The 14,552-nt window shown below is 40.6% G+C and overlaps 1 protein-coding gene across 2 annotated transcripts; it reads left to right on the top strand.

Annotated features, from left to right (window-relative positions):
- On the top strand, positions 1-13,933 carry LOC112879943 (sister chromatid cohesion protein SCC2). 2 transcript variants are annotated; one of them, XM_025944385.1, is made up of 28 exons: positions 1-479; positions 579-706; positions 3,525-3,658; positions 3,725-3,830; positions 3,919-4,169; positions 4,326-4,427; positions 4,520-4,631; positions 5,220-5,310; positions 5,404-5,590; positions 5,685-6,116; positions 6,282-6,808; positions 6,876-7,083; positions 7,154-7,204; positions 7,335-7,493; positions 7,571-7,735; positions 8,268-8,567; positions 8,643-8,795; positions 9,560-9,729; positions 10,621-10,726; positions 10,979-11,140; positions 11,503-11,607; positions 11,693-11,926; positions 12,008-12,141; positions 12,224-12,475; positions 12,564-12,861; positions 12,972-13,064; positions 13,152-13,274; positions 13,389-13,933. In XM_025944385.1, exons 1-28 carry the CDS (start codon positions 238-240, stop codon positions 13,647-13,649), a joined length of 5,286 nt encoding a protein of 1,761 aa, XP_025800170.1. In that variant the 5' UTR covers positions 1-237; the 3' UTR covers positions 13,650-13,933. The 2 variants fall into 2 exon arrangements, with proteins under 2 accessions (XP_025800170.1, XP_025800171.1); XM_025944386.1 differs by lacking the exon at positions 1-479 and having other exon boundaries at positions 3,517-3,658.
- Positions 13,934-14,552: the final 619 nt, after the last annotated feature.

Below are 14,552 nucleotides of genomic sequence, written 5' to 3'. Positions count from 1 at the left end.
GATTCTTCTCCGCGGCCAAAATTTACAACCACCAGCAGCGGCAGTAAATAAATTGCTTCGCTAAGCAGCCGGCATTCCCCTCCCCTCTCCCCTTGGAATTGAAACTGAAATCAAATCAAATCGAGCAAAATCAATCCCCTCCTCCACCTCCAACGAGCGAATTCCCCTGCGGATTCGAGGCCCCCGCTCCCCTCCCGCACCTCCCCGCATCTAGGGTTTCGCCCGCCGACGGCGCCCATGGACCCCGGCGCCGCCGGCGCCGGCGGAGGGGGCCGGGCCGGCTTCGAGCGGGCGTGCCGCCTGCCCAACACCGTCCACTCCGAGATCGCGCCCGCGCTGCCGCTCCCCACCCTCCCGCCCGCGCTCGGCTTCGACGACCTCCGCGACGACGAGCCCCTCGCCGCCCCCGACCGCCCCGACATGATCATGCAGGCCGCAAACATCGCCCGCATCCTCGCCGAGACCGACGTCTCCCACCTGTGAGCCTCCCCGACGCTTCCCTTCCCTTCCGCTCTCGGCTCATCCTCTCCGCTTTCTCCCCCGCGGGCTCAGGTTTAACTGGCTGTGCTCTTCTGCAGGGGCTTTACTGAAGCGGACAACGTCGACGTCGATCCCAGCCAGTGCTCCTGGCTCTGGAGGGAGGTGCTCAAGCACAACCCCGACGCCTTCAAGGTCAAGCCCCCTGCGCCCCCGCCTACTTCGCAAGGTAAACGCTCGGCAAATTGAGCCTCCCTTAGTTACTCTCAGTGCCGTACAGCTTTGTAGGCACATAGAACTGCTCATTGGAGCCAACATTGTAGCCTGTCTAGCTCCCAGCTTCTGCTGCTGCTGCTGCTGCATGTACTAGCAAGCTCACCAGCTTGAACTTTGGGATGCTTAACTTTCTGTGCAGTTCTCCGCGGTTGCCTGCCTTGGACTGAACATTTCTTAAGCTCCTGTATGTACCGTGATGCTGTTTCCTACTGTCTTTGTGATGGTTTACTGCATGTGTTTTCGGCGCGGGAAGCAGTTATGCGTAGACTCCTCGGTCTTTGGTGCGCTAGTGCCTGCGGATAGCCAGCTGGGAGAATCCATATTGAACTACCATTTCGGGATACCTGTGTGCCACGTAACTTCTCTTCACGGACCTAGTGCCCTCAAGTAACTTTAACTGTCGTTCAAACCTGTGTCAACCCCATGATGCCATTTGACTGATGATGGTGTTGTGCATACATGATTTTCTGCTGCTGTGCTGTTTCATTTGTGGGTATCCGTATAATAGTGCTGAAATGCTTCTAGTTCCATGGACTGGTATGAAGGACATGGGGATTAATGGATATGACGTGCGTAAGAACGGTGAGCATATATGTATGCACAGTTGTCCGAGCACTTGTGCATTCCACCATGTGTGCATTGTCACCAACCTAAATGCGTGCCCATTAATAGTTCAGTAATGACCTGCATGTATTACTTGGTGGGATCAGAGAAGCATGATTCAGTTTCTTATCTAGTATAAATAGTTTCACTGTTGTTCATCAAGCTGTGGGTCCCAGCCTAGTTTAGCGATACAACAACCAAGGCCACCACCCCACACGGCACTCAACCACCTCTCATGTCCTGGCCTTGTTCTGAATGAGGTGGTTACAATTTCCAAAATGACACTAACCAAATTCCACATAGTTCCTTTTTTGTTGTTTGGTGCATACGGCAACTTTTAGTGCTTAAAACTTGTTCGTTCAATGCGCATGCCATTGCCACCTATATATACCATTAAGGACACATAAAAAAAGATGTACTGAATGCTCATTTATACCTCACTGTTATGTAGAATACGGGGGATTTTATTTTTCATGAACTAAGGGGGATTTATTTAATTTTATTGACACATTTGGTCCCTCTACTTTGATCAATGGGTGTTTGCTGTTTTGTCACTTTAGTCCCTTTACTCACAATCAGGGGCCGGAGCTGGGTTGGGTGTGCAACTTAAGACGTTACATTCTGTTCCGGGCTACCGGCTACGCTCCTTTTTTGGGGGGGTTGGCAGGGCCATGGGGCTGGTAGACTTTTGTCGTATGGCCCAAGGCTACATACATCCACTTTTTCTGACAGCATTTCACTGTTTTGAATCATATCAAAACTTCAAATGGTGGTTGATGGCAACACCTAGTTCGATGGCTTGTACAGTGGCTCAGATTAAGGCTTAGTAGGCTAAGTCAGAATTAGCGGAAAACAAATTTTTGCCCAAATTATTATGTTGCGAAGGCTTGTCCCAACCACCAATCTCAATTTTTTTCTTCCTTCAGGTTCTTTGCGCAAACCTTATACCTATTATCCGACTACTGGGCCTCTTCCTTTAGCAGTTCTTTTGATCTATCTCGGCATGCTTGTTTCACAAATCTGGGATGCGTGTATGGTTTTACTCCTATTGCTGCCTAATTGGATGCCAATTTTCTCTTGATGAGCTCCACTCTATGACGATCGAATGGAAACTGGAACGTCTACAATTCCCTTTTTATCCCACTAATCCCTGTTCCTATTCTCAAACCATTGGCTTAGCTGTCAGAAGCATGCTTTGTCAACATCTCATCTATCCAATCATAAGTTTGCAACAAATTGGACATGAAGAGACCCACTCGAGCTACAATAGACTAGTGGGTAATCTAATCATCATTAGACAAATTAGAAAAACTAAATTGCTACTTCCCCGTAATCCAATCATAAGTTTGCAACAAATTGGACATGAAGAGACCCACTCGAGCTACAATAGACTAGTGGGTAATCTAATCATCATTAGACAAATTAGAAAAACTAAATTGCTACTTCCCCGTAATCTAGTACTTTCTATTTAAAAATAACTGTTTTCCTTCTATTCTTCACCCGCAAATGTAATTTATGGTACCAACAATCATCTGGAACTGTTAATTTCCCTTATACAAACCTGGCTGTACTGCATCACATGCATGCTGTTTATGGGCACACAGCAAGCTCTAGCGGTAGAGTAGGGAGTTTGGAATGGTCCGTTGTGACCTTGTAGTTTGTGGGTGCAACCGTTAATGTGTATGCAATATGAAACGTGTGCGATGTTTTCATTACTTGCTTTTTGTTTGAGGCCTATATTTTTTCGGGAAATAACAAGTTCATGGTCTGTTTAATATTCAGATATCCCAAATTTATAAGAAATGTTTGTAACTTATTCAATTCTCTATCAGATTTGAAGTGTTAATGCAGAAATTAATTTCATTTGGCAGCTCATCTTGGCAGTATTGTGCGGACTTGTTATTTATTTGTGATCTCTATTTTTGCACCATGTCAAGCTGTTGTACCCAAAACCATCGTGGCAATGTGCTAATTTAACATCTGTCGGCTAGTTCTATGGACTAATAAAGTATCAATGTAGTAATATTTATTCATGTTGCATATGAGTCGAATCAGCTTCTATTTAATGTTAGCAAAGCATTTCCACGGAGTTGTAAATGCTTTAGATTATGTAGTACCTTTTATCTTGCAAAGTGTAATTTCTTTGTTACTTTGGTCAAGTTTTTCAGGTGCACGTGAAGGCCCAGATTATCAAATTCAAAGTGAGAAGCATTTTGAGCATTTTACACCTAATATGAACAAAGCACGGAAAGAACCTGTATTTCCTCTGGATGACATCAACTCACGCAGAGAGCATCTTCGTGTAAGTTAGATACCTTCAGTTTTTTATTGATGTTAGTTCCTTTTGCTAAGAGATTTTCTGTTGTAGAATGAACTAACCCCAGATTCAGTCGCTTCAAAGAAGCCAAAAGTTAGGAAGAAAGAAATTGATAATTCTGTTTCAAGTTCTGGCCCCAGCATTCCTAATAACCAAGGTTTGTTTCTGTTGATTTGTATATCCTGCATCATGTATCTATCCTTCTAAAATTCAGCTGACTCTGGTTACGATTACACGCTTTTTAGAAGTAATCGACAACTTCTGTGAGATGGTGGAGGATTTCTGCAGAAGAGTCGAAATTCCTTATGATGTAGATGGCGGTGACTGGTTGTCAATACCACTTAATGATGTTAAGTTTCTTGTTAATGAAATTACATCAGTTCGATCCAAAAGGATATTGCATGAGGTTCCTATGGCTACAGTTACAAGGTTATTAGATGTAATAGACCGTCAGATCCGATGTTCTCAAGGTTTGTCGATAGATGAGAAGGAAAATGTGAGTTACCTACCATATCATTAGTATCTGGCTTTTTTAATTCAAATTTAAATTTAAATAATCTTTTTATATTTATTTTATTCTGTTTTAGAAATCAATGGGTAAAGTTGTTGCATATTATAGCTTACCAACTAACAAGTGCTTGGGTACCTTCAGTCTGATGCTGAACCTCTGGTTTTCTCGGCTTTGGAGTCCGTTCATGCAGCGTTAGCAATTATGACCCACCATGATATGCCAAAGCAGCTGTATCGAGAAGAAGTATGCACACACTGAGTTCCTTTTCCATCCTGTTGTGAAAAGTTACTGTCACGGTTGCTTACACTTTCCTTTTTTGCCCTCCGGTAAAACAGCTTATTGAGCGAATTATTGATTTCTCAAGACGTCAGATCACTGATTGTATGGCAGCAAGCAACCCAACCTTCCGAGCTATCCACAAACCAGCTGAAAATGTTGCAAATGACGGTAATATCAAAGTACATGCTGACATTTTTTTTATCGAATATGCAGGAGAGCTGCATATTATTGCATTATTTGAGTATAACCAAAAAAAAACTTCAAAAAAAAAAACTAAGTACATGGGTAGACTATAACCACCTGCCAGCACACACATATACACAAACTAACAATTGAAACATTCAAATATGCGCACCACTGATCTAGCAGCAAAATCGCAGACCAAGATCCATGCGATAAGAACTTCCTCAACAGCCATGCCCCACAGTTTGGCCTCTTCGTGAATTGTACACTAGCCGTGCAGCACTAAGCTGATATTTCTGTCTTTGTATCGTGCAGCCACATTCCTTTCTAAGTTGGCTATATACAATTCTGTGTTTTCATTCTTTATATGCCTTTTTTACTGCAGCATTTCCTGGTTGACAAGGTTGTCTAATGCTGCTTAATTTTTCATCATGTCCGAGCCCAACCAATCTTTGTGCAATAATTTAGTGCTCTAGCTATGGTGATCGCTAGTGATCACTAAACTTTCCTTTCGGGATCAACTTATACATCACATTTTTCACATCTGTATCTTTCTGTTTTGGTCAAATCTAGGAGATGATGATGAAGAGGATGTGGAAAATGGACCGGTTAGCAAAAAGAGACGTACTACTGCTAATCTAAGCATGAGAAAATCTTCAAACAGGTATATGATCAATGCATTCAAATATTTTCCTTTTTCTAGTGTGTAATGGGGTATTGCAGTGCACTAATAGAGTTATTTTTTCTTTTCCATCAGAGTTTCTGCTTCTGTTTACTCTGCTGTGCAGAAACTATGCTTGATATTGGGCTTTCTCAAGGAACTGCTCACAACAGTGCGCTTGTCAGATAGTTGTATTCTGCAGTTAGCAAAAACCTGCTTTACTACATTCTTGGTGGACAATATGCAGCTATTACAATTGAAAGCAATTGGGGTTATTTGCACGGTAATTTTCTCCCTACATGCTCAATCATTTTCTGCAATCATTTTCTGCACATTCATTTTTCAAAGAATTTGCTCACTTCCAAATCCTTACACAGGTTTTTTCATCATACACTCAACACAGGAGTTACTTGGTTGATGAAACAATTGTCCTGCTTCGTAAGTTGCAGTTTTCGAGAAATGCTGTTAGAACCTACCATCTGGCAGATGAAGAACAAAAGCAAATCCAGATGATAACAGCACTGTTAGTTCACCTGGTTCAGTTTAGTGCAATTGTTCCCGATAGCTTAAAGGGAGCAGTTGATTGGAGCACTATTGTCGATTCCCCAGTTGATGCTAGTTATCCAATTAAATGCCATGAAGCGGCAACGGAGGCTTGTTGCCTTTTCTGGACTAGTGTCCTTCAACGTTTTACTGCTGCTAAATCTCAAGATATGTCAGAAGCCAAAGGAATAATAGATAATCTTGTTCAGGATTTGCTAACAATACTAAACTTGCCAGAGTATCCAGCTGCTGCTTCTATTCTTGAGGTAACTTTGCTCAGCAGTGATGTTGCTAAATTTGAGATCTTAAATGTAGGCATGAGCCAGTTTCAGCACTATTCTTGAAAGTTAATGCATCACTTTTTGAATCACAGTCCATAACTTTGTTACGTATTTTGCATTGCCCTTAACTGCCATTTGATTGATGTACAGGTTCTCTGTGTATTGCTGCTTCAAAATGCTGGATTGAAATCTAAGGACACTAATGCGCGGTGCTTTGCCATTGACCTTCTTGGTGGTATTGCATCGAGATTGAAGCGTGATTCTGTCGCCTGTAGTGATGAGAAGCTTTGGATATTGCAAGAGCTCACTGATGCAGGTAGTGATGGCTCGAAAATTTTGAAAAACAAATGTTGTGTTTGTCTTGGCGGAAGAGGTATAAATATAGCCTGTGATGTATGTGGAAGATGTTTCCATTCAGATTGTATGGGGTCTGGTAGTCAGGATAATTTACAACGTGATAGTGTCTGCCCCTTGTGTTTTTGCAATCAACAACTCAGTGTGTTACAGTCATACTGCCAGTTACAAACTAAAGAGAACGGAAAAAGAACTGCTGCCTCGGTTAGTAAGAAATCTTCTGCACCATCTGAGGTGCCAGCAGTGGATATTGTGCAACATATACTACTGAGTTATCTCCAGGAAGCTGGTCCACAAGATGATGGGAACCTGTTTACTCGATGGTATGTTGTGTGGAATCTGTCTTGCTGTGCAAATGTCTTTGGAGATTGATAACCATTTTGTATGCAGGTTCTATCTATGTATCTGGAACAAAGATGACCCACATTCTGAAGAGAAGATTATCTACTATCTTGCTAGATTAAAATCTAAGGAGATTCTGCGTGATTCTGGCAATTGTTTGGTAATTTCCAGAGATTGGGTAAAGAAAATTTGCTTGGCACTTGGCCAGAAGAATTCATTTTCGAGGGGTTTTGATAAAATTCTTGCCCTTCTTTTGGTACGTGGTTGATTCCTGACATATCATTTTAGTCTAGATGTTCTAGAGTTAATACCCAGTGTTTTCTCAGGCTAGCTTGAGAGAAAATTCTCCTGTAATAAGGGCAAAGGCTTTACGTGCGGTAAGTATATGCGTAACTATGTTTTTTCATCTTTGTCATTGAGTATATGTGTAACCTATGAAAGTATATGTTCTGCATCGTTCTCATTTGGGCACCATTCACCAGTATCTAGCACTTAACTTCTCTGTAGGTCAGCAGTATAGTTGAAGCTGACCCTGAGGTCTTGGGTGACAAACGTGTCCAGTCTGCCGTTGAAGGGAGGTTTTGTGATTCGGCTATTTCTGTTCGTGAAGCTGCCCTTGAGCTTGTTGGAAGGCATATTGCTTCACATCCTGATGTGGGCCTAAAGGTCAGTAGATATATCAAGTTACCTTATGACATATTTGTGGGCATTGATATGACTCACTATGCATCCTCCCATCACAGTATATCGAAAAAGTTGCCGAGCGAATAAAGGACACAGGAGTAAGCGTTCGCAAACGTGCAATTAAAATTATAAGGGATCTTTGTGCTTCAAATCCAAATACGGACACAACACATGCCTTTGTGGAGATTATTTCTCGTGTTAATGATGAGGAGTCCAGTGTACAGGTGAGCTGATATGAAAAACCATACTAGTGTCATGACAATTCATTATATAGCAGATTTGATATGTGACTGCAAATGTTTTGTTTCTTTCATTAGTCTATTACTGCAGTTTAATTTTGTAATAGGTTATTCTTAAGTGCGTGTGTGCTTTAATATTTGCTCTCGTACATTAGTGTGGGTAGTGTAGTTAGTCATGTTAATTGAGAAATTCTCTTGCGTCTTTTTTTCCAAAGAAAAAAAAACATCCTCGACAAGAGGAAATTATTGGTGCAAATTTTTCTGCCTTTTCTTTTCCTTTTGCCAAATTTAGATAATCCCATACACATGAAAGAACGTACAACGCCAATCTTGAAGGCACACTATAATAAGTCTGATCAACTGTTTATTCTGGTTTCCTTGTTTTTGCCATAAAGGGTAAAGTTGAGAAATAGAGATTTATGACAGAAGAATATTTGACATCTTTGGACCTGCAATATTTATGTTGCTTTTGATTTCCATATTAGTTAACTTAAAACTATATTCATTGTTTTTGTAGGATCTTGTATGCAAAACATTTTATGAGCTATGGTTTGAAGAACCAACTGGGAGTCATAAGCACTTGGTTGCTGATGGTAGTTCAGTTCCAATGGAGATTGCTAAAAAGGCTGAGCAAATTGTTGATATGTTGAGGAAGATGCCCAATCACCAACCCCTTATTACTGTTATAAAACGTAACTTGACTCTTGATTTCCTCCCTCAGTCAACCAAGGCTGCAGGCATTAACTCGTCCATGGTGGCATCACTTCGGAAGCGTTGTGAATTGATATGCAAGCGCTTGTTAGAAAGAATATTGCAGGTACTTTCTGACTGAGTCTGATAGTAGTTAGATCTTGATAATTGAGATTGATTCTTGCACATCTCTGTTGTGAAGGTTGAGGAAGGAGCTGCTAATGAGATGGAAATCCATGCTCTTCCTTATATTGTTGCCTTGCAAGCATTTTGTATTGTTGATCCCACCCTCTGCATTCCAGTAACTGATCCTTCCAAGTTTGTTGTGACGCTACAACCATACCTTAAGATTCAGGTGAGCATGATTTCCTCCAGTTGAACTTGTGGCTGTCATCTTCTAGCAGAATAAGGTCTATCTCGCATTGTCCTATTTGATCTCTAAACTTCTACATTGAATTCTCCTTATAGTTCTGTAACTCGAGCAAAGTTACTGCATTTAGTAAGACATCTTGGTGGGTGATGGTAATGTTTATATTTCAGTTGCTCACCTGGTAATGTTATTCATGGGCAGTTCCTTTTCTTTGTTTGTGATAGCCAAGAGTTTCATTGTTGCTCTGTGGCTGCAATGCTGCACACCCATGCGTGTGCTGTTTCCGAACATTTGTATCACATCATTCAGTTCATCATGCTCCTCTGCTAGCTGTGTGGTAGACATGAACCTAGATGTCTGTGTTCGAAAATTCTGTATTCAGCACTGGACTATACCGAAAGCAACAGAGCTAGAGTTTTGATTATTTTTCTCACGTAGCTATATTCTTTTCTTCTTTAATACAAAGATACACAGCTCTCCTATGTGTTCGAGAAAAAAATAGCTATTTCTTGTTTGATGTGATCAAGTAAAACTTGTGTGCAGTGTGAGTTTGTGTAGTATTTTCCTGCTATAAATAAACTACAAAAATATTCTTAATATTTTCACATAGTTATGTGCACAATAAATGTCTGATATATCTTATTTGGAACTGAATGAGATCATTAATGGCTACGGTTATCAATCATAATCTGTCATTATTTTGCCCTACCACTAAAATTGCATTTGCTCCTGATCATCTATGTCAACAGATCGACAATAAATCAGCTGCCCAGTTGCTTGAAAGTATAATATTCGTGATTGATGCTGTTCTTCCACTCATAAGGAAGCCACCACAAACTGTGGTTGTAGAACTTGAGCAGGATCTGAAGCAGATGATAGTTCGCCATTCCTATTTGACAGTTGTACATGCATGTATCAAGTAAATACATTCCTTCCCTAACTCTCAATATTGTTTGATGAGCATTATTTCTCCTTATGTGCTTTATTTGGGAATTCGTTTCGTGAGTTTGTTTGTTATTGATGTGATATAGATGGTATTTTTCTTTTTGAAGTTTTCTGATTCTTGGTGCTTGTTATGACGGCTTCTGTCTGTAGCATTACTTAAACATGTTACTGCATCAGCCAACTCTCTCGTAGCAACTTCCATATATTTGTTGTCTGAGTGGTTCCTAGAAAGAAGATATGCTATTCAAATAAGCTGTTACTGCCATGATAGACTTGGGATCATATTTCTATCTAAGCTAAAATGAGCAACAGTGCAGACAAGTTTCAAAGATAAATAATACGGTGACGACTAATTTACTATCATGTCTATGTCTTGAGTATTTGTAAATATTTAATTGTAGTTATGGGATAACTTATTCGTATATTAATCATCACTTTATTATATATCTGGGGCCTACAATCAGTGATAATCACTTTATTATATATCTGGGGCCTGATCTAGTGCTAATCAGTTACTCCCTCCAGTCACAAATAAGCAATGTTTTGGATATCGACATATTCTTCAAACATAACTTTGACTAGTACCTTCTGTTAAAAAATGAAACATATCGAAACTATACTTTTATGAAACTACATTTCAAGACAAATGTAATTGAGTCATTTTTCAAAATTTCAAACTCGACACACAAAAAGTAATATGCAATCAAAGTTTAGAATGGTTGATTTAAGGTAGATGTAGTTTTGGTTGCATCAGTCAGTTTAAGCATTGATCATTGAGCTCACAGAGTTTTATCTTGATCATCTTGCCAGACTTGTCCTGAAATATTCTTGTTTATTTATCTCTCATTCCCTTTTTTTTGGACAGGTGCCTTTGTGCCCTTAGCAAATCGGCTGGTAGAGGTCCAGGATTACTGGAATACCTTGTTAATGTTTTCTACAAGCATCTGTCGGGCACTAATTCAGATAGTCAGGTATTATTCTATTTTTTGATTCATTGAATAGTAGCTGCAATCTTATACAAATATATAGAAAATGAAACTTGTTTGCACACAGGAGCTTTTGTATTCTGAAGCCTATAATTTATCTATTATCTGCAACTAAGGACAATTGTAGAAGTAAATTTATCCTGTATCTATTGGGCATAAAAATCACTGTTTCTCTCTCTACCAAGTCTTGTATGCTTACTGCATTCATTCTGCTAACTGTATTCATCCTGGACCCAGCTATTAGGTCGATCCCTGTTTTGTCTTGGACTGCTTCTTCGGTATGGTTATCAATTGATGTTAACATCTGAAAATCAGCTTGATTTTCCAAAGATTATCAATTTACTCCAGAGAAGGTATCTTCTCAGGGATGATTTCAACTTGAAGGTTCGAGCTTTGCAGGTGTGTGAGCCATCTTGTAGTTTATTAAAGATTTAAAAATCTACTTAGTGATGGGACCATCCATACCTAGTTGTATTCATGTAGTTTTTTTGCGTAATTCTATGCGGCTTGTGAAGTTTGTATATAATTTCCAGATTTAATGACAAATATCCCTGCATGATGAATAGTCAGAAGCAGGGTTTGGAACTTGTGACATCTTTTATTTGAGACCCATAGCATCTCATGCACCCAGCTAGCATAAATGACTATGCGTAGCAAATCACCTGTCCACATGACTGTTGCTTTGGTTGTTTCAGGCTTTCATATTTTTTTTTCACATGAACTGTTCCCTATAAGATGCCAATGTTCGTTTGTGCATGCAGACTTTGGGATACATACTTATCGCGAAGCCTGAATTTATGCTACAAAAGGAAATCATGAATCTCATAGAAGCAACACTATCTTCTGGCGTCGATCATAGGTTAAAGGTACTCATATTTTTTTCCCTTGCATCTACTCTTCTCTAGGTAGCCCTTTTATAATAAAAAAATGTAAATTAATCTGCTTGCCCAGATTCAAGGACTTCAAAACCTCTATGAGTATCTCCGAGATGCTGAAAGCCAACTTACTGCTGAGAGTACTGGGAAGCCTCCTGTACAGTCTGCGATAAATGGTGGAAGTGAAGTTCCTGTTGCTGCTGGTGCTGGAGACACCAACATATGTGGTGGTATTATTCAATTGTATTGGAGTTCTATTCTTGAAAGGTGCATGGATACAAATGACCAAGTTCGCCAGAGTGCACTTAAGGTGAATTAGGCAGACATTATATTTCTTTGCACACTTTATCTTATTATTTTAATTATTAATCAATAATTCTTCTTCCTGTAGATTGTTGAAGTTGTACTTCGCCAGGGTTTAGTTCACCCGATTACCTGTGTTCCGCACCTTATTGCACTTGAAATGGACCCACTGGAGGGGAACTCGAAGTTGGCTCATCATCTACTAATGAATATGCATGAAAAGTAAGTCGGTCCAACTTCCTGTGTTTATGTTTTTCTTTTCCTTTGGAGTAAAACATTATCTGATCGGTCGGAGTTGTGGCAGGTATCCTTCATTTTTTGAAAGCCGCTTAGGTGATGGCCTACAAATGTCATTTATATTCTTCGAGACCACAGTCAGCAACCATAAACTTGCAGCAAACATCAAATCAAATCCGATTGCATTTGTCAAACCTGGCATAACTAGAATATACCGTCTTATCCGTGCAAATCGAAATTCAAGAAACAAATTTGTCCACTCAATAGTTCGGAAATTCGAGCCTGATGGCCGGAATCGCTCCACAGTTAGCTTTCTTGTGTAAGTAACTTTAGTTAAACTACACCTGTTAACCGTCTATTCTTTGATGGGTATTTGACTGACTATCAAGTTAACTGCTACATTGCAGATACTGTGCCGAAGTTCTTGCCTCACTGCCATTCTCATGCCCTGATGAACCACTCTATTTGATATATGATATAAATCGAGTCATTCACTTTAGAGCAGGAGCAATTGAGACTAATTTGAAAAAGTGGACTTCCATGGATCAACCTCAAGATGCAGCGGGTATGGCAACATTGCCAGGAGAGAGTCATGTTGTCATGCATGAGCCTGGAGTATATTACAGCAATAATGTGGGATATATTCCTGAAAGGATGAATAACAATCCTTGCAGTACATCAGATGTAGATATGGCCAAAGTTCAGGTTTGTTATATGTCCTGGGTGGTCCATCAGTATATATAGGCGGAAGGGATGTCTGCAATCCTCACATTATTGAATCCTATAATTTCCACTAACGTATTCTTTGTTTTCAGGAGGATTGCTATGATGCAATAGCCCTGCAACTCCTCCTCAAATTGAAGAGACATTTGAAAATTGTTTATAGTCTAACTGATGCCCGCTGTCAGGTATGGCTCGCTTTTTATTTGTAGATTAGTACTGCTATGGTGGGTGCATTTACATGACACATGTTCTGTTTGTGATCTGAAATACAGGCATTTTCTCTAAAGGAACCACCAAAATCTGGAGAAACACTCTCCAAGCAGAATGTTCCTTTTAACATTGGAAACAACATCAGTCTGCCGAGCTGCCTGCAGGATGTAGCTTCTGTGTACCAGGTACTAATACCGAACTTCAGATTTATTGGCAAAACAAAGCTGTATGATTTGTGGTTTGGTATGCAACATACCCTACTCTTTTAGAACTGATGTGGCCTTGGACATGGTGCTCAGGATTTCAAGACAGTGCTGCGTGAAGATTCCATGGACTTCGGTGTGTACACCCCTTCTGTGCAGAGGAAGCGCCCAACCCCAAGAAGTACGTCGAGAGTAAGGAGGACAGCCGCCACAAGTGTTTCAAGAGCCCGTGGCGGTGGCCGTGGTGATGATGATGATACTGATGACGATGACTGGGCTGGGGGGGCAAGAGTGCTGGACTTCAGCGCTCAGGCAAGCAATGGTGGCCGTGTAACAAGGCAAAGGGTCCAAGTATGACTGATCTTGGTGCTTTTGTACATTGTAGGGAGATCAATACTAGCTGACAGGAGACTTAGGGGGAGTTTAGGTTAAAGCTGTTTAGGTACATAGAAGCAGAAAGGAAAGGAAGATAGCTTTTTTACTTAGATGCCATTAATCTGGAGCACTCCTTTTCTTGCTCTGCCCTTGTCCACTTTGTAATTTTGGTTGGGCTTTGGCAAAACTGACAAACAGGTTGTGCTCCGTCTCTGATCTGATTCAATTGGAATGAAATGGTTCCTTTTTGCTTTGTTTGTAACACAGTTTCTGTATGTGTGTATTGTTCTGGTTTGCTGATGTTGTATTTGTATGTGCTGAGGTTTATGTTCCTGTAATTGTCATGCTTGTGCGATGCATTCTGGCTGTTTTCAGTGAACTCAGAATCTAGCATGTTACCAAGCATGGATGGAGGGAGCAACCACGTGTGATCTGTAAGGTGTACTCGAATCTCAGTAAGTTTCTTTTTGACGTGTCATCTCTATTCTTGTAAAATACCAAAATCTCTAGATGTTTAATAAAGTGCAATTTTGTTGCTCTGCTGCTGCTGCTGCTAGATACTAGCACGATGCATTCTGGCTATGCCAGGAAACTCAGACTGTGAACTCAGAATCGAGCTGCTGCTACCAAGAATGGATGGAGCTACGCGTGTGATCTGCAACTGAATTCGAATCTCAGCATGTCTTTTTGACGTGCCATCTCTATTCTTGTAGAAGTAGCAGAATCTGTAGGCCTTTTCAGCTCAATTCACCGCATCCTGACATCACAATCTCCAGGCGTGTTGAGGTGGCGCATATCCTGAAAACCTTTCAGATTATAAATGGTGGTTTGGGAGGCTAACAAAGTGCATTTTTGTTGGTCTGCTGCTGCTGCTGCTGCTTAGAC

The sequence above is a fragment of the Panicum hallii genome, chromosome 2, assembly GCF_002211085.1.
Source record: "Panicum hallii strain FIL2 chromosome 2, PHallii_v3.1, whole genome shotgun sequence".
NCBI lineage: Eukaryota > Viridiplantae > Streptophyta > Magnoliopsida > Poales > Poaceae > Panicum > Panicum hallii.
The sequence above is the reverse complement of the archived record's forward strand: the minus strand, read 5'-3'. Positions and strand labels throughout refer to the sequence as shown.

Bases quoted from the DNA above. Each gene is read 5' to 3' on its own strand.
- LOC112879943 (XM_025944385.1), top strand. From the start codon at position 238: ATGGACCCCGGCGCCGCCGGCGCCGGCGGAGGGGGCCGGGCCGGCTTC. The intron at 7,494-7,570 runs GTCAGTAGATAT...CTCCCATCACAG, and splicing joins ATCCTGATGTGGGCCTAAAG to TATATCGAAAAAGTTGCCGA. The intron at 13,065-13,151 runs GTATGGCTCGCT...TCTGAAATACAG, and splicing joins TAACTGATGCCCGCTGTCAG to GCATTTTCTCTAAAGGAACC.